The sequence below is a fragment of the Triticum aestivum genome, chromosome 2A (assembly GCF_018294505.1).
Source record: "Triticum aestivum cultivar Chinese Spring chromosome 2A, IWGSC CS RefSeq v2.1, whole genome shotgun sequence".
NCBI lineage: Eukaryota > Viridiplantae > Streptophyta > Magnoliopsida > Poales > Poaceae > Triticum > Triticum aestivum.
Genome location: NC_057797.1, coordinates 719,837,947 through 719,861,578, shown reverse-complemented (window position 1 = coordinate 719,861,578; position 23,632 = coordinate 719,837,947). Strand labels below are relative to the sequence as shown.

At 48.0% G+C, this 23,632-nt stretch overlaps 1 protein-coding gene and 1 pseudogene across 3 annotated transcripts; both read left to right on the top strand.

The window, feature by feature from the left end:
- Positions 1-3,698: 3,698 nt before the first annotated feature.
- On the top strand, positions 3,699-7,760 carry LOC123190523 (uncharacterized). Of its 3 annotated transcripts, none has more exons than XR_006496375.1 (3): positions 3,699-4,925; positions 6,769-7,461; positions 7,554-7,760. XR_006496375.1 is itself a non-coding variant. In XM_044603181.1 (2 exons), the coding sequence occupies exons 1-2, from the start codon at positions 3,726-3,728 to the stop codon at positions 7,153-7,155; spliced, it is 1,587 nt and encodes a 528-aa protein (XP_044459116.1). In that variant the 5' UTR covers positions 3,699-3,725; the 3' UTR covers positions 7,156-7,760. The 3 variants fall into 3 exon arrangements, 1 of the variants encoding a protein (XP_044459116.1); XR_006496374.1 differs by having other exon boundaries at positions 7,545-7,760; XM_044603181.1 differs by having other exon boundaries at positions 6,769-7,760.
- An 11,482-nt stretch (positions 7,761-19,242) lies between these two features.
- LOC123190522 (uncharacterized) lies at positions 19,243-22,322 on the top strand (annotated as a pseudogene).
- Positions 22,323-23,632: the final 1,310 nt, after the last annotated feature.

Here is a 23,632-nt window from a genome sequence, read left to right as displayed (position 1 = left end):
GGAGTTGTCTTGAAGAACCGGGATACCGAGTCTGATCGGAACGTCTCGGGAGGAGGTCTATTCCTTTGTTGACCGTGAGAGCTTGTCATGGGCTAAGTTGGGACTCCCCTACAGGGATTTGAACTTTCGAAAGCCGTGCCCGCGGTTATGGGAAGATGAGAATTTGTTAATGTCCGGTTGTAGATAACTTGAACCTTAATTTAATTAAAATGAATCAACAGTGTGAGTTACCGTGATGGTCTCTTCTCGGCGAGTCCGGGAAGTGAACACGGTGTTGGAGTAATGCTTGCGCAGGTTGTCCTCTAGTTTCTCGCTCGCGCTTTGCCTCCTCTTCTCGCTCTCTTTTGCGAACAGGATAGCCACCATATATGCTAGTCGCTTGCTGCAGCTCCACATATTTTTACCTTGCCTTACCTATTAAGCTTAAATAGTCTTGATCGCGAGGGTGCGAGATTGCTGAGTCCCCGTGGCTCACAGATTACTTCCAAACCAGATGCAGGGCCTGATGTTTCCGCTCCAGATGACACGCTTGAGCTCAAGTGGGAGTTTGACGAGGACTCTCAACGATACTACGTGTCTTTCCCTGATGATCAGTAGTGGTGCCCAGTTGGGGGTGATCGGGACCGTGTCGCATGTTGGGTTATTTTTTGTTTTGGCGCCGTAGTCGGGACATGAGTGTTTGAATGTTGTAATGCTATTTATGTACTTTGTGTGACGTGGCGAGTGTAAGCCAACTATGTATCTCCCCTTTATTATTTATATTACATGGGATGTTGTGATGATTGCCTAACTTGCGACATTGCTTTCAATGCGGTTATGTCTCTAAGTCGTGCCTCGACACGTGGGAGCTATAGCCGCATCGAGGGCGTTACACCGACCTCCGCGGCCGCATACTTATAAGTCTTAAATGTACCTATAATTTTTTGCCATGTTCATGTTACTTATATTACTATTTCTTAGTTTGGTACCTTTCTATACTTTTTTAGATTTACCATTAATTCAATGTCAATTGTCGGTTGCTATTGTTCTTTTGTGTTTTTACACTTTGTAGAAAATATCGTTTTAGGGACAGTAATATAAAATATGATCATTAGGGAAATCAACACGGAGCCACAACCAGGGGCCCCTAGCCCTCACGCGGTGGGCCATTACATGAGTAGGGATTTGATGCTTCAAAATCATTTTGCTTTGCATGATCATATATAGTTGACATGATATTTATGTCACATTCATCGTTATTCATTTTCATATACGCCATGCTTTATCATTGCATATCCTGACACACTATCAAAGGCATTCATATAAAGTTTGTATATTGTGTTCATCATCATTGTTAATAAATTTGAGTTAATAAATTCAAAAGGCGCTGATGCCAACATTGATGCACGATTTACCCGGACAATGTTCAACATGTGGTCGCACATTTCCCTCCATGTTTGTCAGAGCTTGTTCAAAACTGATCTGCGCGACATGCTGGGCATGGTGGAGGTGTCTTGCGTGGTCGTGTCCCGACCTTCATCTCTACATACTAATACTCAAAAGACATTTATAATTTTGCTATGTTCATGCTACTTTTATACCATTATTACATATATAGTATTGGCACCTTATAACATTTTATTGGACTAACCTATTAATGCAGTGACAAGTGATGGTTGTTTTTCATGCATGTTTGGAGACTTTGCAGAAAAATACCGTTTTCGTCAAAAAATTATGACCGCGAAATTTTAAATCGGGGGAACCACTATGTAGCCATGAGCTGTCGAGGGGGGGGGGGGTAGCCATGAACTTAGGCCTCCTTTGGTTTGGAGGAATTTCAGAGGATCGGATTCTTATAGATTTTTTTTCCTTTAGAGCCCTTTGGTTCATAGGAATAGATTCCTATTCCTATATAGGACTGGTTCCTATCGTCCATATTTCATAGGAAAATAAAAATGAGCCTAGACTCAATGAAAAAATCCTTTGGTGTCAACCAAATGACATCTCATTTCCTATTCCTACTCATAGGATTTGAGATATATGCCATCTCATTTTCTACAAAATTCCTATTCCTATGATAATCCTATCATATGAACCAAAAGAGGCCTAAGTTGTTATTTTTTGGGGCCTACAAATCATATGTTCTGGGGATCCAATCGATACCCATGGGGTAGAATTTCATATCCGTGCATTTTCCATTATTTATCTATTGAACTAGAACCGATGAACACTAAGTTATACCCATATCCTGATCGAATCGACAATATAGTTGGAGTAGAAGAATAGTGGAATTCAACTTCGGGGGCGTTAAAGCAAGCACATTTGGGTGTCATTGTGCAAAAAAAAAAATTACTTTTGTTTGCCACCATGTGTACTTAGTTGTGATCCACATCAAAATGGTCAACTGCATGCTACGTTTACAACGGAAGACAACACCCAAACTAACCGCTAACCATCAGAGCTTTTTCTTCTTCCTTAGACGACGTTTCTGTCTCTTAAGACTAGTCAAAGTGGGGGGTAACTTAGAGTAGTAACATGCATATGTTACTAGTCTATATTACTACCTTCACAATGGGTAGTAACATATGTGTTGTGTCATGCATCACCTCATTTATTATGTTGTAGACTCATCTTTTTTTGATATGTGTGACGTTGCAGTAACTAGCTATGTTATCACATTCATTAATTACATGCCATATTATTTATTTTGTCTAGATAAATGTGATATTACCACCTATATTACTCCTACTATGGCTAGTCTGAGTTTGGCTTTGTTGATTTCATCACCCGTTTGTCGAGATGCCGCTGCTTTGCGGGCTGACCTTTTCTTCTAATCCTTTCAATGGTCAACTCCTCTTCCTAGGCCTTGAATTCTAAACCACCAATTTCCTTCTGAACTCCTTTTGAATTGAATATGCAAAAAACACACATCGGAGACATCGCCCACTAGCGCTGCTTTCTGGGCCAGCCCACTTAGGAAGGCAACGGTACCATTTTAACTGATCTTCAGAAGGTTCTAGAACCTTCTACCTGGTTTTCGAAGATTCTAGAAGGTCTTGTTCACTGTGTTTTTGTTTTCTCTTTGTTTTCTTTTTAGATATCATTATTATTTTTCCTTTTTAATTAGTGAAGATATGTCAAACTCATGTACATTTTTCCATTTTTTTTCTTTTAAAATTCACAAATTTTTTTCGAAATTATGAAATATTTTTTTGAATCCAAGGACATTTTTTAATTCATGAACATTTTTTGAAACAAGTGAAACTTTTTAAAATTAACTAAGATTTTCAATTTCGTGAATATTTTTTGAATTATAAAAAAAATTGAACTCACAGACATTTCTCAATTAGTGGACATTTTTTATTTCATGATTTTTTTTAAATTGGCAAATTTTAGTCCGTGGAAATATTTCAATTCATGAACATTTTTTGAAATTTCCGATCATGTTTTCAATTTGCCAACATTTTTTAAACTCGTGAAAAAAGTTCAAAATTTTGAACAGTGTTCATGTTAATAAATAATAAAAATATAATTTAGTTAATTTTTATATTCATTAACTTTTAAACAATTAAAATAAAACCTACCGAAATAAAAAACAAAGTGAAAAAAATCCAAAGAATGACAGAAAAAGGAACGCAAGTCGCCCGTCGGCCCGTGTACGCCAGGCCCACGTAGGTGCGCGTAGTATGGTTGGAGCAGCGGCCAGTGGTTAGGTCTCCATTTCGTTCAGCTCGAGCGCGACAGCCATGGCTTCCCACCACCCGCCGCCGCCGCCGCCGGAATACCGTAGACCACCCGCTCGAACCACCATAAGCTCCCTCGGCGACGACCAGCTCCGAGAGATCTTCCTCCACCTCCCGGACCTCCGCAGCCTCGGCTATGCCGCCTTCACCTGCCGCGCCTTTCTCGGCGCCGTCCGCTCGTCGCGCGCCTTCCGCCGCCGCTTCCGCGAGCTCCACGCACCCCCGCTCCTCGCTCTCTTCCTCACACCCTGCATGCACACCGTGCCAGCCTTCCCCTCCTCACGGCGCCCCTCCGCCGGATTCAGTCCCCTCAGAGACCACGTCGCCGCTTCCGATTCCGAGTGGGGACTCGATTTCCGCGACATTGCCTATGACGACGGCTTCATTTGCATCGAAAACCGGAGCACAAAGCAGCAAGCTTTGTACAATCCCCAAACAGCTGCCCTGATTCTCCGCCCCAAGGAGGACCACGACATGCCCTACGGCAGCTCCCTTGAGTTCCACACACTCTCCCCCGGAGAGGATCAGAGGCCGTCCCGTGTGGTCTGTGTCCGCCACGACTACTCATGGGCTTGGGTACGCGTCGCCGTCCTCTCATCCGACACCATGGAGTGGCAGATCTTACCGGATACTGCGACGCCGCTGCCCGAGGGCTCCAGGCACGCAGACAGCACGGTGGTGGATGGGTTTATCTGTTGGGAATTCGTGTCCCTGAACGAGGTATCTCTCAGCGAGTACATTTTGGTGCTCAACACGGATACCTTTCAGTTCTCTCGAATTGATCTGCCTCCGCCCTTGAGAGTGGTATACCCAAAATTTAAGATTGGTCAGACCAAGGATCGGAACCTCTGTATCGTCATTGAGAAGGAGTGCACGCTTTTTCTTTGGATCTGCACAACCGGTGATGACGGCGTCCAGAGATTTGCGCTGCACAGTACGTTCCCGCTGCACGCTAGATTTATGGAGGTCACCAGCTGTTCAGTGGAAGATAAATTCTCAGTGCAGCTTATGACGGTCTTCAATGGCTTTGTGTACCTTTCTATTTGCCCCTGGAAGAATTTCAGGGATAAGTACAGATCCCCTGAGTGGTTCATGTCTTTCTCTCTGGAAACAGCGGAGCTGAACCAGCATTTTAAGAACAGAAAGCGAATTGGCTGCCCTGTCCATCCCTATTTGGCCTGGCCTTCTTTGGTAGACAACACGGTGAGCCTATTCTTGTGTCTGACTATGGTGCTAAGGATTCCCTTTTATGTTTGGTCCGTAGATTGTATGCTATGAAGTTTCTTGAGAGGATTGGATTGATGTATTGCTGTGAAGATATGCCATCGAGTTTTTTGTCAAAGTTACATGACTTTTGCATAACTCATAGTAGAGGAGCTGATAGTGATGTTCCTGTTCCTTCCAAAAAACAGTAGGCGACCTCAACTACTTGTACATTGCTGCAAGGATGCAAATTGTCAAGGGTTTCTGCAGTTATATGATAGCGTTTTGATACATATCTCCACATACATAATCCATAACTAGTACTACCTCTGATCCATAATAAGTGTCGCAGTTTTGAACTAGCCCCAGTTCAAAACTGCAACACTTATTTTGTATTGGATGGAGTATATGAATAGGTAGCTAGATTTGTCAGTGGTGTTTAAATATTTGGAGGGTTTAGATTATATGATAACGTTATTAAAAAGCTCCACATACATAATATATAACTACTAACTAGTATATGAAAAGCTAGATTTGTCAATAGTGTTCAAGTCCTGGAAACAGCCTCTTGCAGAAATGCAAGGAAAGGCTGCATACAAAAGACCCAAAGTGGTCGAAACCTTCCCCTGACCCTGCGAAGCAGGAGCTACGTGCACCGGCCTGCCCTACTTTTAGTGTCTAAATATTTAGAGGGTTTCTGCAGATTAAAAGATAGCTTCAGTATAAAGTTCCACATACATAATCTATAACTACTACGTAGTGTATGAATAGCTAGATTTGTCAGTAGTGTTTAAGTATCTGGATATGGATAAGTTATATGCTCAATGGTAAGTTACGTTTTCTTTCTCCCTTTACATTTTTCCTGTCTTCTACATCAGTTCTAAATTTACATATTATTTAAAGAATATGTGTTTCATAATTTCATGCCAGTTAGAACTGAGCATCTGCCAATATATTTGTACGCAACATGATTCAAGCTTTGCATTCAACTGTAAGAGAGTAGTACACATGATTATCCCCATGTCACTTTCTAACCTCTTCCATGTTTTCGGAGGGACGGTACATATATTTGTTTTCTAGGTGCATATTTATCTCTTATAGTAGTTAATCAATCTAGAGTTTGAATAGGCCATGTTCTTTAGAAAAAGACTGTCCAAGAATAGTGAACATCTTCCTATCTGTTTCCAAAACAGAAAACATATTCAACTCTGTTTCTTTTTCTCTTGAACCCAAGTATGGATGTGTTTTTAATGATCAAATCTTAACCGTTCATTTCTTTTCTTAAATCTTAACTGTTTTATAAAAATAATAATAATAGTTAGATAGATTCCAATTGGATAGAGGAGTTTGTATCCAATATATATTTATTTGGTTTCTAATTAGGGCTGTTAAAGCCAATTAAATATCAACCGTCGTTAACTCTGTAAAATCTTCACATTTCTTTTCTATTCCAGATACTGGTTTGTCACTTTGACTCCTATAGTTAAGACACTCAAATCTAATTAAGTTTTAACCATTTTTCATCCATCAAATCTTAACTGTTATCTTTCCATTGCTTTCATATTATAATGACAGCAGAGTTAAAATGTTCTAGATGGTAGTGGTGTATCAGTATCTTATTTCACTTTCATCGCTTCTGTAAAAGCTAGATACAATGATCTGTATCACATACTCCCTCCGTTCGGAATTACTTGTCGTAGAAATGGATGTATCTAGACATATTTTTAGTTCTAGATACATCCATTTCTATCCATTTCCGCGACAAGTAATTCGTGACGGAGGTAGTATTTGTCTACACAAACACTTGTATTCCTTTTTACACTGAATTTCCTTTTTGTTACAGGAGGATTCAGAATATGAAGTTATTGGAAACAGCGTTGGAAGTGTTGGTCCTGAGAGCACAGAAAAGGATTCATCGTTTCTTATAAAAACATTACGATCATTCAAAGAAGCTTTGATTAAGGATGATGACGCAAATGTTGCTGAGATTGAGGCCTTCTTACTTTGCATTGATGTCGATGATGAGAAGAACTCTCTTGTGAGGAAAATCATTGCTTTAGATGAATTATTGATAACCGTGAGAGATCGTATCTTGAGAGCAGGTGCAGACTCTGAATTCTACAGACTGAGAGCAGGTGCAGATTCTGAATTCTGCAGACAGAAGACAGAAACAGAGAGCTGGTGGCAAATGTGCAAGGGGAAGTTATGGAGAGCTTTCTTCGCTAGCTGAATAAGTCTATCAGGAGTCAAGGCCTGTTTTGTTGGAGGCTTGATGGAACTTGCCTGGCCTGATAAGTACCTGTGCGCGGTTTGGTTGGCGTCCTGAGTGCTTAGCTTGAGCTAGCATGCCGTGTTGTTATCCTGGTTGAGGCAGCTGGAGTAAGCAAGGAGTTTAGTCAAGGGTAGCTGCCTGATGCCATCTAAAAAAATAGGTCTTAAAACTTCATGTTTTCTCAGGCAAAATTCGTATGAATATCAGGCTACATTCAGGCGATACTGTTTGGCAGGCACAGAGCTCAGGGTAGCAACCACACAGGTAAGTGAGCTTTTGTTGAAATGCGTTGGTACTCTAGTTTTTAGATTCTATGATGACGATGTGCTAAGTTTAATGTATGTTAGTTGAAACAGTGATGATTGTAACCATAATCAGTATTCAGTATGACTGGTTGGCAAGAGACCAAGTCTTCAGTTTCATCTACTGGTGCGTCGTTTTAGAGATGACCCGTACCTACAAACGTATGAGTCCCAAACTGGTGCTTCTTCTTCTCCTTTTCTAATCAATGATGTGCAACCTTTTGTCAGCTTGGTATTAAATATTTCCTTTTTGTTTTAGAAGTGTATATATGTGCGAGAGTTTGAAGGTCATATAAGTAAAGGCGGGTGAGCATTCTCTGCTGCATATAATAACTAAAATGGTAGCTTTTTTCCTTTCACCAAGATGCTTGTAGTGTGAAATCATAACTGCGCTGCTATTTTTACTATTTGAAATGACCAAAAGATTAAATGGTCAGGTTTATTCAGGTTGCTGCAAGGGCATTTTTTCAGGGAGATTTTTTACTCTGGAGTGTGCACCCCTTGCCTTTTTCGAGGGAGCGCAGACGATGCTGAATTTTGTGAACAAATGGTTATGGCATGTTTGCAGTTAACATTGGGAGCAGTAGACAATTCTATGCTGATAGCAAGTTTTTATTTTTTTTAGAAAGGAGACATTGGGAGGCACTATGCTGATAGCAAGTGCTCTCCTGTTTCCATGGAGTCTTGTACAGGCACCAAAGGCATCTTCTATTGGCACGACCAGTGTCACGTTGACGTATATTCTGTTTTCATTATATATATGGAAAATAGACATGGTAACATGCCATGACCTGAACCTTAAGCACACCCTGGGTGCTGCCTTATTTTTTAATTAAGATTTAGGAAGAATGTTGTTTCAGTTTATTCTAAATCATTGTGTACAGAAAAGGCTAAAAAAATAAACTGGAAAACGAAATAGAAATTGAAGATAATATGTGTTCACAGGATGCACCACACGCATAACGCTTCAGCACAACGGCAAACCTGAACCGTTGGCTGAACAGCGAATGTTTTTTTCCCCTATATATATGTGAACATCAAAGATTACTCTCTTGTTGGTTGCCCCCCTCCTGAGAGTGGAGTTTCTGCTCCGGGGAGCGCATGCTGTCTTTCTATTTCATAAAATTCAAAAACTATGTCAAAAGATTTATAAAACAGTGCATGACTTTCATTGCCCGTGTTGTGAGTGGTCACACAGGATGCGGTCTGCCTGTCGTGGGGGTGCGGGACTGCCTCGGCGTACGCACATCGCTTCCCCGCCTGTAGGTTGCGGCGCCGCACAACCCCGCAACCCACGTCCGTAGCAGCACGCGGTTATCAAACCCAGGCAACGGCCGCCACACCGGGGTTGCATTGCACATAGCATTACAAAAGAACCATGTAACCAGGAAGGCATTGCACTGTATTGCGTTACATTCTTAGAAGGGGCACAATGATCAAAGCCTTATCAAAGATGGAGCATTTTGTCAAAGACTTTAATTACATCTCTTTTCTTCTTTAGCTCCTTTGAGAAGTTTCCTGGAGAAGTTTCCTGGAGAAGTTGAGCCCCTGACTTCCCATCCTGTGTTCACCATGCTGATTCTGCGCATTGGGTAGCTACCTCTCTCATGTAAGCCGTTCATTTTGGGATTAGTTACTAGGCCCTGATGTTAATTCATTCAGGTGTTTAAGCTCACTAATCTATGGAGGTATGACACCTTGGAAATTATTATAGCCAAGGTCAAGCCTTGAGAGTTGTGAAAGCTGGCCAAACACATCAGGAATGTTCCCCCCTAGTTCATGTTCTCGAAGATCGAGCTGTCGGAAGCTTGGGGGCGTCGCCTGACAAGCTTTGGCCGGGCATTCTCAGGGCAACGACGCGCCCTGAATTCGGTGAGCTGCAAATGACACCCGTCCAGTCGCAGTGGCGGACGCTTCTGTTCCATGATCGCAGGACGCCTGTTGGGTCGTTGGTAGCCGCTTTGAAGACGAGCAAGGAGAGCATGTCTGTGTTGTTCCCATGGTTAACCGTTGTTGAGCCATGGATGTTGCCAGTTCCATAAGACATCAGCAGCAGAAACGCCAGTAGAATAGCCATGTCGAGTTCTTCTTCTTCAGGGAGTGCTCCGTCAGGCATGACCCGCGTCAGTAGTGTTGCCTGCAAAATATGTGGAGCACAGCACATACATGGCAGCTTATTGATCATATTCACGGGCAGACCTAGTTACATGGGGGTCCATGATAAACCACTGCAAAACTTAATTACTGTTACTACTACGAATTCGATAGCGATCCAGGCATCATCATTGTTAGAAGGGAGAGAGAGGAATTGGTGGAATATGTTTATTGTATTACTTGAGCCTCATGAGCACATATATACGAGTACATGATCTACTTGGAGTATAAGGCAAGCCAGAATATTCCTAGTCTAACCTATGTTTTTTAATACAATCACGTTACTCAACATCCCCCGCAGTAACAACGGTAGCGACGCAGACGGTGAGACTGGAGAAGAATCCGAAGGCAAGCCGACGGACCCCCCCCCCCCCAGTCGTAACGGTCGACGCATCGCGGAGTCGTGGCTGGAGTGGAAACCAACGAGGTTGCTCAAGCAGGCGGTAGCCCTTTGTGCCGTTTGTCGATGTAGCCAAGTGTGTGGGTGGTGGAGCCGTGGTCGAGGTAGCCTTGCGAAGAATGCCGCGGTCGATGTCGAGTCAGGGTGGCCGGTGTCGAGGAAGTTGCCGTGGAGCCGCGGGCGCAAGAGGGCGCCGAGTTAGCATGGGCGCAGTCGTTGAAGTAGGGGTGCGCCGGGAAGAAAATGTTGTTGAGGACGCGTCGCGGCGGGTTTGCCAAGCTCGGGGACACATCATGGACGAAGGCACGCACCGGTGTTGCCAGCACCGGGCATGCGTAGACGGACGAAGACGAAGTTGACGAAGCGCCGACCAGGCTTGCCAGGCCCGGGGACACGTCATGGATGAAGGCACACATCGGTGTTGCCAGCACCGGGCATGCGTAGAAGAGGGACCTGCACGAGCTGTACACCATGTCGGAGAAGTCGGACGGGCCAGCAGAGAAGAACTCGACGACGATTGCGGCGTCCATCGGCGCGGGGCCGATGTCACCAACGGTGGTCGGAGTAGACGAAGTGGTCGGGGTAGATGACGGCGACGCTGGTGACGGGCTGGTGCTTGGACGAAGACGAAAGGGGTGGACGGGCGGCGGCGGCTACGAAGGTAGCGGCGGCGGCGGCCAAAGAAGAGCGGCGGTGGCCGCCTGACGGCGGCGGCGGCGGTGAGGTTAGGAGTGCGGCGGCGGTGCTCGAAGTGGGCGAAGAACTCTGATAGCGTGACGAAGACCGACGCGGACGGTGGCGTTCCCGCGCCAAGGAAGACGGCGCGGCGCATACCACGGGGGGTCGACGCGCTGTGACGGCGAAGCGGACCGCGGGCCGCGGCACTACGGCCTGAGGGGCGACGTAGCGGCGACAGGCGGGTTGAGGCGGTGGCGGCGGGGACCGCGGGCCGCGACGCTGCGGCCCGAAGGGGCGACACAACGGTGATTCGTGAGTCGGTGCAACCGCGGGGATGGCCTCTGGGCGACGGCGGGGACCGCGTATCACGACACTACGGCCCGAAGGGGCGACGCAGCGGTGACGCACGAGTTGATGCAGCCGTGAGGAGAACCACGAGGCGGCGGCGCTGCGGCCCGACGGGGCAACGCAGGGGCAGCCCGATGCTCGATCGGTGGAGAGGCGCGCTGAACTCCGGGACGATCTTCACGGGACATGCAGAGGCGCGCGTAACCGACGGGCCAGGTCGGTCGCGCGGCGTAGATGAGGCGGATCGCGGCGGCTAGCGGGTGATCAAGCCGATCGCGAGCGAGGTCGGGGACACCACTCGGTGGAGGCGTGGTGGCGGCGAAGGCCGAGATGAGGCCGGCGACAACGGACGGCGTGGGACGTTGTGCGGACGAGCTTGTCAACACTAGCACCCGGGCTGCCAAAGCAACGCCGGCACCCGGGAAGCGAGGCCCGAGCGACCAACGGAGCAGCGGCGCCCGAGTTGAGGCAGCCGACGTAGCCGTCCCGACGCAGCCGAGGACGATGCCGGCGAGGTAGGCCGCCGGGCCGCCATGCAGACGCGGCGGAGGTGGGTGCTATGGATCGATGGGCGGGCCGGCGCGCGAGCGACGGCTATGATTGGCCGTCGCATGGCGTGAGGCCGCCGGATCGAGGCGATGCAGGTGTCCCGGTCGGAGCAGCGCGGTGACGGCCGGCGCAGTGCGACAGTCGGACCGACGCGCGGACGGCGGCTGGCCCTGACGGGCCGTCTCGGTGCGCGTGGCCACCGGGTCGAACGAAAGGCCGGCTGGTCGCGCCGGGGTCGGAGTAGAGGCGCTCGGGGTCGACGGTGGCAGGGGGCGACGCAAATCGATCAAGAATGGATCGAAAAACCAAAAAGAAACCGCGCGATCAAGATGACCGGCGGGAGAGAGAAAACCCCGGAGCAAGGCTCGGGGAAAAGACTCTTTAGGGCAGCCGGTCAACACGACCGGCGGATGAATCCTAGGTACGGACGACGCGGCCCCCGGTGGCGGTCATGGAGGCCGACCGTCTCGAGGGCGGCGCGCGGGTGCGGAAGCGGCGACGACTAGGGTTTAGAATCGACTTGCGATAGATACCATGTTAGAAGGGAGAGAGAGGAATTGGTGGAATATGTTTATTGTATTGCTTGAGCCTTATGGACATATATATAGGAGTACATAATTTACTTAGAGTACAAGGCAAGACAGAATATTTCTAGTCTAACCTATGTTTTACTCAACAATCATAACTACAGTTACGGAAGGCTCTGTTAGCTGTCCAAAAACAAGATTACGTAAATTTCTCACAGCAAGAGGCAATCATGAAAACAGATCCAGAGTAGCGCCTGTTCAAAGAGGAAGAATAAAAATAAGGGAATGGCTAGGGACCAGTCGACTGAATTTGTTTTTGGGGTCCGAACGATTTGTTTCCAGCCGTTGGATGCAAAAGCAATGGGCATATCTCCTTTTTCTACCTCCTGGAAACTCTGTTCATCGTCCTCCTCCTCCCCATCTCGATCTGAACCGCCCACAACTGCTGGCCGGACTCGGGGCCGGCCCTCGGCAGGGGCAAGAAGTGCAATGGAGGGTATCTGCGGCGGCTCAGTTTGTAATGGCCAAAACAAAAGCTAGTACTGGATCAAGGGTTCAATCCATGTAATTTATTAATCAATTACCTTCAACGCTTTGATTGTAATCTTTGTAAGGTTTCTTCTATTTTTGGATTTTCTACTTAACACAGGTTGTATTTTTGGAGGAGAAGAGAAACATAGGATGGGGCGAGGACCATAGCCAGACCCGAGATGCTTGAAATAATTTTAACCCAACAAATTCAGGTGTCTCTACTCCTTTGATGTAAAAATGTTAGTACCTCAAACTATTTGTCTGGTTTTCTTCTCATAGAAAAGAAAAGAAAAGGAAAGGAAACTAGCAGATACGTTCATTAAATATGTAAAGGGTATTATGCACACATTTGTTTTTAGGAATGCCATCGGTGAGAATTTGTGGAATTAGATGTTCTTAGTGATAAGAAGAACAACATGTTAAAATATTAGATTCTGGAAAATATCCTAATTAGGGTATTACAAATTCAGGTGAACACGAAATACTTTCAATTCTGGAACCAAATGTCAATGAACTAGAAGTTTATCCTTTATATTTCTCAGCAGGAGTACTCCTCTCTTGATCATTGTTGAAGTGCTTCTGTGGGGACACATATTATTTCTCAATTTCTTTTTAGCATTGTTAGAAGTTCTTCCATGGGATCGGAATTAAGACCTTTTTGCTGTTGCACCCGTGCATAACAATGGTGCATTATGAAAATTCTTATTTGCCAATTAAGTTTCTTACTACCACTATTCAGTTAAATGTTTTAAATCAAATAAAATTTTATGTGAATATTTTCACTCTAGAATAGTTACCGGGCCCATTTTTTGAGTCCACCCCGGCCTTCGAAAAGTCAAGACCGGCCCTAGCCGGACTGCTTACCTCCTCTGCCCGCAGCGCTCCCGCAATCGCCTCGACCTCCTCCACCACCGCCCCCGACCATACCTCTACAACTGGCGAGCTACCAATTTCTCCGGTGAACATGCACCCTGACGCACCCCTAAGATAGACAAGGAGGTTGCTCCCCCTCCCCCCTCAACCCTAAGCTCTGGGAGTGTTGCCCCCTACCGTTGCCGTGGGACGATTTGCTTAGTGATGAAGGGACTAGGGCAGCGAATTAAGAGAGAAATGAAAAGAAGCTAACTTCCGTGGATGATTGGCGAGGAAACTTGGCGGATTTCAGATACGCCTTTGAGCCAGCCACTGCAAAACTTAATTATGCCCTGCTGGGTGTCGAGGGAGGGAATGCCATGGAGCTCCAGAACAACACCACTTTGATAGATGGTGAAGTGAGTATTCAACACACAACATAATCTGGTGTGTGGCCCTCCCCTCCCCTCCCGAGGCGCTCCTGCGGGTGTCCCCGGGAGGCAACCCTAGCGCCGCCGCCCTCGTCTCCTCGCCCCGCCCCCATCCCTCGCCACCGCCAGCCAAAGGCCGCGTGGCACAGGCGGCGGTGGGGCGTCTTCCTCCCACGCGCAGGTGACGGGCGGCGCGGGGCGCCCTCCCCTGCTCGGTGGCGCCAGGCGCTGGTCGGCCACTGCTCTGTTTTCCTCCCTCCTCCTGGCGTCCTGGGGGACTGTCGGCGCTCCCTCCTCCCCCTCCTCCTTGGCTCGTGGGGGCTGGAGGCCCGAGGGCGTGCTGGCGGCGGATCTGGCAACCCCTGCCCAGATCCGGCTGGTGGTGGTGGTTGGCGGTGCCAGGGGTGGCCGGTGGCCCTTCCAAGGTGGTGGCACTGCAACTGGTCCTCGTTCTGCTTCGGCGGGGTGGCGGGGCATCGGTTGGTCCTGGCCAGGGCGTGGAGACGCATGTGATGTGGTGGTGGTTGACGCTCTTGGCGGCCTTCTTCGGCGCCTGGGTGCGTCGATCTGGCGGCCCTCGCCGGCGGATGGGTGGCTGCCTCTTCCTCGCAGGTTCTGGCCGAAGGCCGTGGTAGGGTGTCAGGGGTGACGCAGGGGAGGCTGCTGGAGGGACGGGTAGACCGACTACATGTCACCGGCGCAGGGGTGCGCCGGTTCGGACGAGCTCCGCTCCCCCTCCCCTTTTCCTTGCCTCCTTGCCGCTGACAGTTGTTCGGGGTGGGTCGGTCACCGGCGGTTCCGATGGTGCTAGGGGTTTGCCGGTCGGCTCAAAGCTTGTGCCTTTGATGGTCTCCGGAGTGTCTGGATGCAAGGCGGCGGCCTTGGTGGTGGGAGCTGCTGGCTCGTGGGCGGAGCTCGTGGCTCGGACGCTGACGGGCTTGCTGTCATGGCCTCATGGGCGGCATGGGGGTGGGCCTTCGACGATCTCGGTGGTGGTGCGGCCGGCACTCTCATGTAGGGTCGTACCTTGAACGGAGGCTGAGGGTGGTGGCCGGGGTGAAAACCTCGTCTGTCTCAGAGCCAGACCGATGGCGGCGGCGTCCATGCGTCGTTCCCTTCTTGAAGGCTCCATCACGGTGACCCTGCGTCCTTCGTGTTACTCCGGGTGAAAACCTAGATTCCCTGGTTCGGGCGGTGGCGGCTCTTCGGTGTCGTTTCTTTCTTGGAAGCACCGTTTTGGAGTCCCTGGTTCGTCGAGTTGCGGCTTCGTCTCCTCGCGGTGACTTGTTCACGGTGGAGAGCTCTTTAGACCCTTAGCTATGCTCTTCTGCCTATTTGTTGTTTGCTTTGGGGTGTTTAGAGTAGCGTTGTTGTTCGTCAGCTCCCTTGTATCTGCCTTGGGTGTGTGTGTGGTGCCGGGTGGTTTGCATCGTGTATTTGATCGTTGCTTTATATATAAAGCGGGGCGAAAGCCTTTTTCGGTATAGATGGTGAAGAGGAAGCGAGGAGTCTACTTTACAGGATTCCACGATGTCAAAAACAGATGATACAATTGTGATGGATGACAACCACAAATTATCAGCGAGTCTTGAGCTGGGTCATGGGATGAGGAAGCTCATGGTGGTTCGAGCGCTCTTGGGGATCCAGGGGTGGGTGAGATCAGATGTATTATTTGTGGTTCGAGCGCTCTTGGGGATCCAAGGGTGGGTGAGATCAGATGTATTATTTGTGTCTGAAACACATCTAAACAGAAGTAAGGTAGAAAAACTAAGGAGGTTTGGCTTTGAGAGGATGGAGGTGGCAGAAAGTGATGGAAGAAGTGGAGGGCTTGTGATGTTCTGGAACACTAGTTTGGGTGTTTCTTCAACCGAGGTTCAACCAAAATTCATTGACATCCGCATCAATGAATCTTGTGAGGCGTTTTACAGGTATACTAGCGTTCAAAAAGCACGGTGCACGCCGCACCCATGACGAATCCCGTCAGAATTTTGTGCAAGCTCTTATGTTGCCTTCTTGCAGAAAGAATTGTGTCTTGATTTTACTATAAATCTTGCAGTGATTCATTCTGCTATGACACGTACATTAGAGCATAACATGCCACGGGGAGAAGAAAAATAAGACGCACGCAAACATTTAAACTCAAATTCAAACTATTTATGCAATGGTGATAACTGCAGATTATTTAAAAAAAAAGTTTCAGATCCTTCATCAGAGCATATATGTGTGCAGTTTGATATTCTTTTCAGAACGAAAACTGTGCCTCACTGAAACATACTCTAGGCTTCTGCGCTTGATCAACTATTCATCAATTCAAATAAACAAAAAAACTATGGATATAATTTTAGTAGGGCAAATATGTCTTGGAAATAGAATTGTTGACACCTCTGATCTTTTGTAGATACAATGTTCTTACTCTAAAAGATTCAACTGCATTCGACAGAGGCAGAACAATCCATTTCCATCGCCGGTTTGGATGCGACTGGTGGACAGGGGAGTGCGTCGGTGAATGGGGGGCATGAGGGTTTTTTTATAGCAGGGGAGGCCGGTGGGTGCTAGTGACCAAAGTAACGCCGCCATCAATGGGGCGCCTTGGGAACCCCCGCCGCCCCGGGAGCCAGCCAGACATGTCTCGCAGCGTCCAACCGGCCGCCTCGTAATCCACAACGACGACTTGCCCACATGCCAACGGTCGCCCACTTCGCCACGCCACGTCGGGCGACACGGTCGACCCGCTGACTGCACACTTCACCTTGCCGGTAGGGGCGGTTAGGCATATGTACGGCTGGTCGCGCGCACGTACGTTACATACACAACGCGCATACCGGCGAGGACAGACGGGCAACGATTTTTTAAAGTAAGACCATCCTACCTTTTTTGTGAAGAGCTATTATGAGTTAATCTCGGTCGTTTTTAATGTATAGGGTGTGCACACTGAAGCAGAAGGGAACGTAAAATTATCACTGCCTAAGAGCATTTTCAATAGATGGTCTAAATTTTGGCGGTCCAAAATCGGAGATGTAAAATATGGACCATCAAAAAGTGTGTTTTGGAGCTTCGAAAAATGCTCAACTCTACAGATGGTCCAAATCGGAGATGTAAAAAAGCAACTCCAACAAATGGTCCAAAACGAAGATGTAAAATCACCTTGATCGTCTTCTTCAACCTCAGGACATCGGCCGCCTTCGTCAAATCCGTCGCCATCAAGCTCTCCCCGACCTCCCCGAGCGCGCCATCCTCCTCGTGATGAGCTCCTCTCCCAATCTTCCTATTTTTCCCCTTCGATCAGTGTCGTTTGCAACCGCTCCCGTGCTTGTCCGTGGTCGCCATGGCCGGAGCCCGAGCTCCCCTGTACGTGCTCCTTTGCCGGGCAGCAGCGACGGAGGCGGGCAGCAGCCGACGCGAACACCACTAGCAGCGGCACAGGCACGCTGCACGGGCCAGCAGCGATGGCAGCTCGGCTAGACAGGTTCAGTGCGGGGCGCCGGCGGGGCTGGGAGGCGGTGGCAACGGGGCAGGCCAGCGAGCAGCTGCGGGCGGTGGAGGCGGGCGGCGGCCTAAGGACCCAGCGGAGGCCTACATGGGCAGCCGGACCGCCCGAGGCGCTGAATCCCACTGTCGTTGCCTCCTGATTCGGCGGCGCCCGGGCGGCTGCGAGACGGCTTTCGGCGAGGGAGGCGACGGGGGCGGGGGCGGTGGGGATTTGGGAGGCGCTGGCGATTTGGGGCGGTGGTGGCGGGGATTTGGGCGCTGGCGGCAGCGGATTCCGGCCGACTGGTGTTCGGGCGGGCGGACGGGCGCGGCTGCGAAATAAAATGAAGGGCGGTTGGGCGTTGGCGAGCGGTCGCCGAATTTGGACCAGTTATATCTCGTGATGCAAATTTGCACCGCGAGGTGTTGTATTTTACATCACCGAAAGGCCACAGTCCAATTTCTTTTACATATGAACCGTCTGTTGAAGCAGCGTTTTTGTCCTAGACAGTTCAAAAATTAGGTATTTTTATATTTTTTTATATTTTTTAGAAAAGGAGGATGCACCCCCGGCCTGTGCATCTGGACGATGCATACGACCACTTTATTAATTATTAAGTACAAAAGACCTTACAAAGTAGTACATCAGTAAGCTTGAAGCCACCATCTAGGCAACATCTGTCGCTACTCCTCCCCCCTTGATGCAGTGGTGCCGAATGTCCGAGTCTAATACCAAACATACATCGCACCAAATCCTAACATCTAATGCCGAATGCCCCATCCTAGCCACATACCAGGACTGGGTCACACGCCGGTCCGGCGCACTCACCGAGGCTGCCGCCGCCTTCTTCCACCGATCCATCTCCAGAGCCGGTACTGACGCACAGACCTTGACAGGCCTGCCGTCGACGCCATCATGGCGCTAGATAGCTTGAACACCCTGCGCTCGTCCATCCAGCCGCATCCGTCGTCGATATGCAGCTGCACCATGCCGCCACCACTCGTCGTCAATGACGCGGTAGATACAACGCCACACTACATGGCAACCTCCACACCATCGCCACTGCTGGAGCTACTCAGAGCCCACCATCCACAACATCTCTCCCCCAACAACAGTTCCTCCTAAGACGGCGCCTCCATGGAGGATACGACGCGCAGGACGCCGACGCCGTCCAATCCAGACTGAATTTTGGACTTTCGTCCGGGAGGGGTTCGGGAGTGGATAGGGGGGGGGGGACCTCGGCTTCTCCTCTAGGAAGGGTAACGGCGTCAAGTGACGTCGCCGACGCCGGGCCGAACACGCCGACCAAAGTTTCCTCCGGTCCCCATCCTATGCCACCAAACCTCTGTGTACTCCGGATCCGAAACCCGCGAAGATGAAAGAGCCATGGGGCTCAACCCACCAGAAAGAAGGATCGAGAAGAACTCCTTGTAGATCTCCAGACGCCGAATCCAACGATCCAACATGGCCAGCGACGATCATCACCACCCCGCGGCGGCCGATGTAGTCCGAAGAAAGGATCCAGATGGATCCGATCTGGATCCGGCGGCACCCGCGACCACTGGTCAGGCCAACGCAGCCACCACCTCACGACACGCAGGTCACCACCGCCGCGCCGCGCATGACGCCGATGGGAGACCCACCCGCCGCGCCGCCGGACCCCACGTTCGCCCGACGTTTCTCTGGATCCCGCTGTCCCGCGGCAACCAAGACGGAGAGGATGGGGAGAAGCCCCGCCGCCGCCCAGCTGGCCAGGCTTTGCCCGGCGGCGCTATGGACGGCGGCGAGGAGGGGAAGAGGAGGAGGAGACTCGAGAGGCGGCGGCTAGGGTTTTCCCTCGGTATTTTTATATTTAGACCGTCTATTGGAAATGCTCTAACAAACCGAGCTATTCAGCTGAGAGAGGATATACATTGCTAGAGAAGAGGGAGGAGGCTGTTACTGTTAGACGTGGAAGTCAAAACTTATCCTTCCCTCTATCTCGCTAACAAGCCAGGGGTCACTTGATCTCTTCTGTTGTTCGCTCCTCATTCCTCTCCCAAGCGGCTAGGTCTCGGCAGCCAACCAGCCATGGCTTCCCACCCGTCGCCGCCGCCGGAACACCGCACATCACCCGCTCCCACCACCATAAGTGACCTCGGCGATGACCAGCTCCGAGAGATCTTCCTCCGCCTCCCGGACCTCCGCAGCCTCGCCTCTGCCGCCTTCACCTGCCGCGGCTTCCTCGGCGCCGTCCGTTCGTCCCGCGCCTTCCGCCGCCGCTTCCGCGCGCTCCACGCACCCCCGCTCCTCCCTCGCTTCCTCGCACACACGGTAGCTCCGTTCCCTGCCTCACGGCACCCCTCCGCCGGATTCACCCCCCTCCAAGACGACGACACTTCCGACTGGCGGGTCGATTTCTATGATCCTTCGCTTCCCTACAAATACAATGGCGGCTGCATCGCCATGAAGCACCGGAGCGTCAAGCAACGGAGAGTTTGGTACAACCCTCGAACGATGGCCCTGTTTCTCTGCCCCAAGGATCATCATGACATGCCCGACGGCACCACCCTTGGGTTCCACACATTCTCCTGCGAAGAGGATCAGATGCCGTCCCGTGTGGTATGTGTCCATCACGACTACTCACGGCCTTGCGCACTGGTCGCTGTCTTCTCATCGGACACCATGGAGTGGCAAATCTTCCCGGAGAGTGCGACGCCGCTGCCTCATGGCTTCAGGAGCACAACCTGCACCGTGCTGGATGGGTTTATATGTTGGCAATGCGTGTCCATGAGCGGGATGATTGTCAGCCAGTACATTTTCGTGCTCAACACAGACACATTTCAGTTCTACCGGATGGATCTGCCGCCGCCCTTGAGAGTGATACCCCAAACATTTAAGATTGGTCAGACCAATGATGGGAGGCTCTGTATTGTGAATGAGAAGGAATGCACATTTAGTATTTGGATCTCAACAACCGGCGATGATGGCATCGAGAGATTTGTGCTGGACAAGATGTTCCCGTTGCAGGCTAGCGTTATGGGGTCATCAGTTGTTCAGTGAAAGATACAATCTCAGTGCGGCTTATGATGATTTTCAATGGTTTTGTGTATTTTGCACTTCGCCCATGGAGGAATTACGTGGATCATTACAAATCCCCTGAGTGGTTCATGTCCATGTCTTTGGAAACAGCGGAGCTGAAGCAGCATCTAAAGAATAGAAAGCGACCTATCTTCCCCGTCCATCCCTACTCGGCCTGGCCTCCTTTTATGGTATACATCTCGGTAAGCAATGTGATCATGGTGCTAAGGATTCCTTTTTATGTTTGGTCCATCAATTGTATGCAATGATGTTTCCTAAGGCGATTGTATTGCTATATATGAAGATATGCTATCAGTTTTAGTCAAAGTAACATGTCTTTGAATAACTCGTAGTAGAGGAGCTAGCAGTGCTATTCCCATTCCTTCAAAAAAATACTCCACATACATAATCTAGACAAATCTAAGACAAGTAATGTGGGACCGAGGTTGATGTAGACAACCTCGACTACTTGCACATTACTATAAGAGGGTTTATACAGGTTGTATGATAGCAGTAGCATTGAGATATAAGGCTCCACATACAGAATCTTTAATTAGTACATGAATAGCCTAGATTTATTAGAAGTGTTTAAATATTTGGAGGATTTCTACAGATTATATGATAGCATTACTATAAAGCTCCACATACATAATCAACAACTAGCATATGAATAGCTAGTTTTTGCAGTAGTGTTTTAGCATTCAGATATGATAAGTTATGCCCAATGGTAAGTTAGGTTTTCTTTCTCCTTTTAAAATTGTTTGGTCTTCTACATCGGTTTCAAATTTATGTCTTATTTAAGAAATATGTCCTTCATAATTTGATGTCAGTGAGAACTGAGCATTTGCCAATATATTCATTCCTACGGAGCACGATTCAATCTTTGATTTCAACTGCTATATATATGTGCACATGATTATCCCAATGGCACTACATATCTAACATCTTCCATGTTTTTGGAGGCGCACACCATATGTCTGTGCTTTCTAGCTATAGGTGCATATATATTAGCCATCCATTAAGTCCGTAAAATCTTCACATTTTTTTAGCCTACATATTGGCTTGTTTCTATAGTTAATGAGGCACCCAAATCTAATTAAATTTAACCGTTAGTTAGTTTCATCAAGTATGAACTGTTATCTTTCAATTGCTTTTGTATTATATAATTGTATAGTAGATTTAGATGGCAGTGGTGTATCAGTAATTTATTTCATTTTCATTGTCTCTGTAAAAGCTAGATAAAATGATCAGAATCGCTAGATTGTATTCCCTTGCACATATTTGTCTGCATAAACACTAGAATTCTTATTTACATTTTGTCATAGGAGGATTCAAAATCTGAGGTTACTGGAAACAGTGTTGAAGATGTTGGTTCTGAGGGCACAGGAAAGGATTCATCTATCCTTATAAAAGCATTACAATCATATAAAGAAGCTTTGATTAAGGATGGTGACACAAATGTTGCAGAGATAGAGGCCTTCTCACTTTGTATTGACATTGAGGATGAGAATAACTCTCTTGTGAGGAAAATCATTGCTTTAGATGAACTGTTAATAACTGTGAGAGATCGTGCCTTGAGGGCGGGTGCAGACTCTGAATTCTACAGACAGAAGATCAAAACAGAGAACTGGTGGAAAATGTGCAAGAGGAAGTTATGGAGAGCTTTCTGCACTAGCTGAATAAGCCCATCTATCAGGACTAAGTGAGTTTTTACTTTTTGTTGCGTTGGTACTTTAGCTTTTAGATGCTGTGATGACGTTAGCTGAATAAACCATTATCAGTATTCATATGACTGGTTGGCAGGAGTCCTAGTCTTCAGTTTCATCTACTATGCGTCGTTTTAGAGATGACTTGTACCTAGAAACGTACAAGTCCCAAACTGGTGATTCTTTATCTCTGTTCCTACTCGATGGTGTTTTAAGCTTTTGTCAGCTTGGTATTAAATCTTTCCTTGTTGTTTTAGAAGTGCATTTTATGTGTGAGCGAGTTTGAAGATCATATAAATAAAGGTGTGTGGTCATTCTCTGTTGCATAATAACTGAAATGCTAACTTTCTTAATTTTTCCTTTCGGAAAATATTAACTAGTTAGGTTTATTCAGATTGCAGCAAAAGCTACTTTTTAGAGTAATCATTTTTCTCTGGAACGTGAAACAGAATGCGTGTCATTTACTTTTAGATACTACATACTACATACTATTATTTCCTGCACTTGCCCACTTTATTTTTCCATTTTAGGATTGCTCACAAGTTTAAACTGGGCAAACCATCCTTAACATTTCCCCCTTTTGCCTTTTCTACCAGTACTATTTTAAGCAGACAGGCTGTCCCATCGAAACTAGTATCTGAGGGAGCGCAGACTACACCGAATTTTGTTAACAAATGGTTATTGGCACGTTTGCAGTTAACATCAGGGGCATGAGACGGGCAGTTGACAGGTCTATGTTGATAGCAAGTGCCATCCCGTCTTCATGGACTGTCAAATGGTGCAACCATGACATGATGTCAAATGTCACCTTTGACGAGTGTCACTTCAACCTATATATTCTGTTTTCATTATGTATATGGAAAATAGACAGTGGAGTCTGCTCTGGGGAGCACATTTAGTCCATAAAATTCGAGAACTAAATTGAAATGTGTTAACAAATTATAAAAAACAGTGCTTGACTTTCATTGCGCATGTTGCAAGAGGTAACACCCGATGTGGTCTGCCCGTCATGGGGTGCGGGACTGCCCCTGTGCACGCACATCAGTTGCCTGCTAGTAGGTTGTGAATTTGCGATGCAGCACACAATTATAGCATCCAGGCCACAGCTGCTACCACACTGACGCCAGGCAATTTGGTTTTTCCCAAGGCTTTTGGTGTTGCACATAATGAAACACAATTGTTGTAATCATAATAGGATATTAATCCAGAAAGGCAATGCAAGCTGGGGTATAAAGTGTATTACAATTACATTCTTAGAGAAGCTGGGTCATTTTATCAACAGACTCTAATTGCACCTCCTTTTCTTCTTTAGCTCCTTTGAGAAGCCCGGCTGACAAGTCTCTTAAAAGAAGTTGAGCTCCTCACTCTCCTAGATCACAATGGATGATGGGCCTCCCACTATCATGATGCAAATAGTCCAATTCATCT

Excerpts from the sequence above, each read along its gene's own strand:
- LOC123190523 (XM_044603181.1), top strand. The coding sequence starts at position 3,726 with ATGGCTTCCCACCACCCGCCGCCGCCGCCGCCGGAATACCGTAGACCA. Across the intron at positions 4,926-6,768 it reads CTTCTTTGGTAGACAACACG|GAGGATTCAGAATATGAAGT; the intron begins GTGAGCCTATTC and ends TTTTTGTTACAG.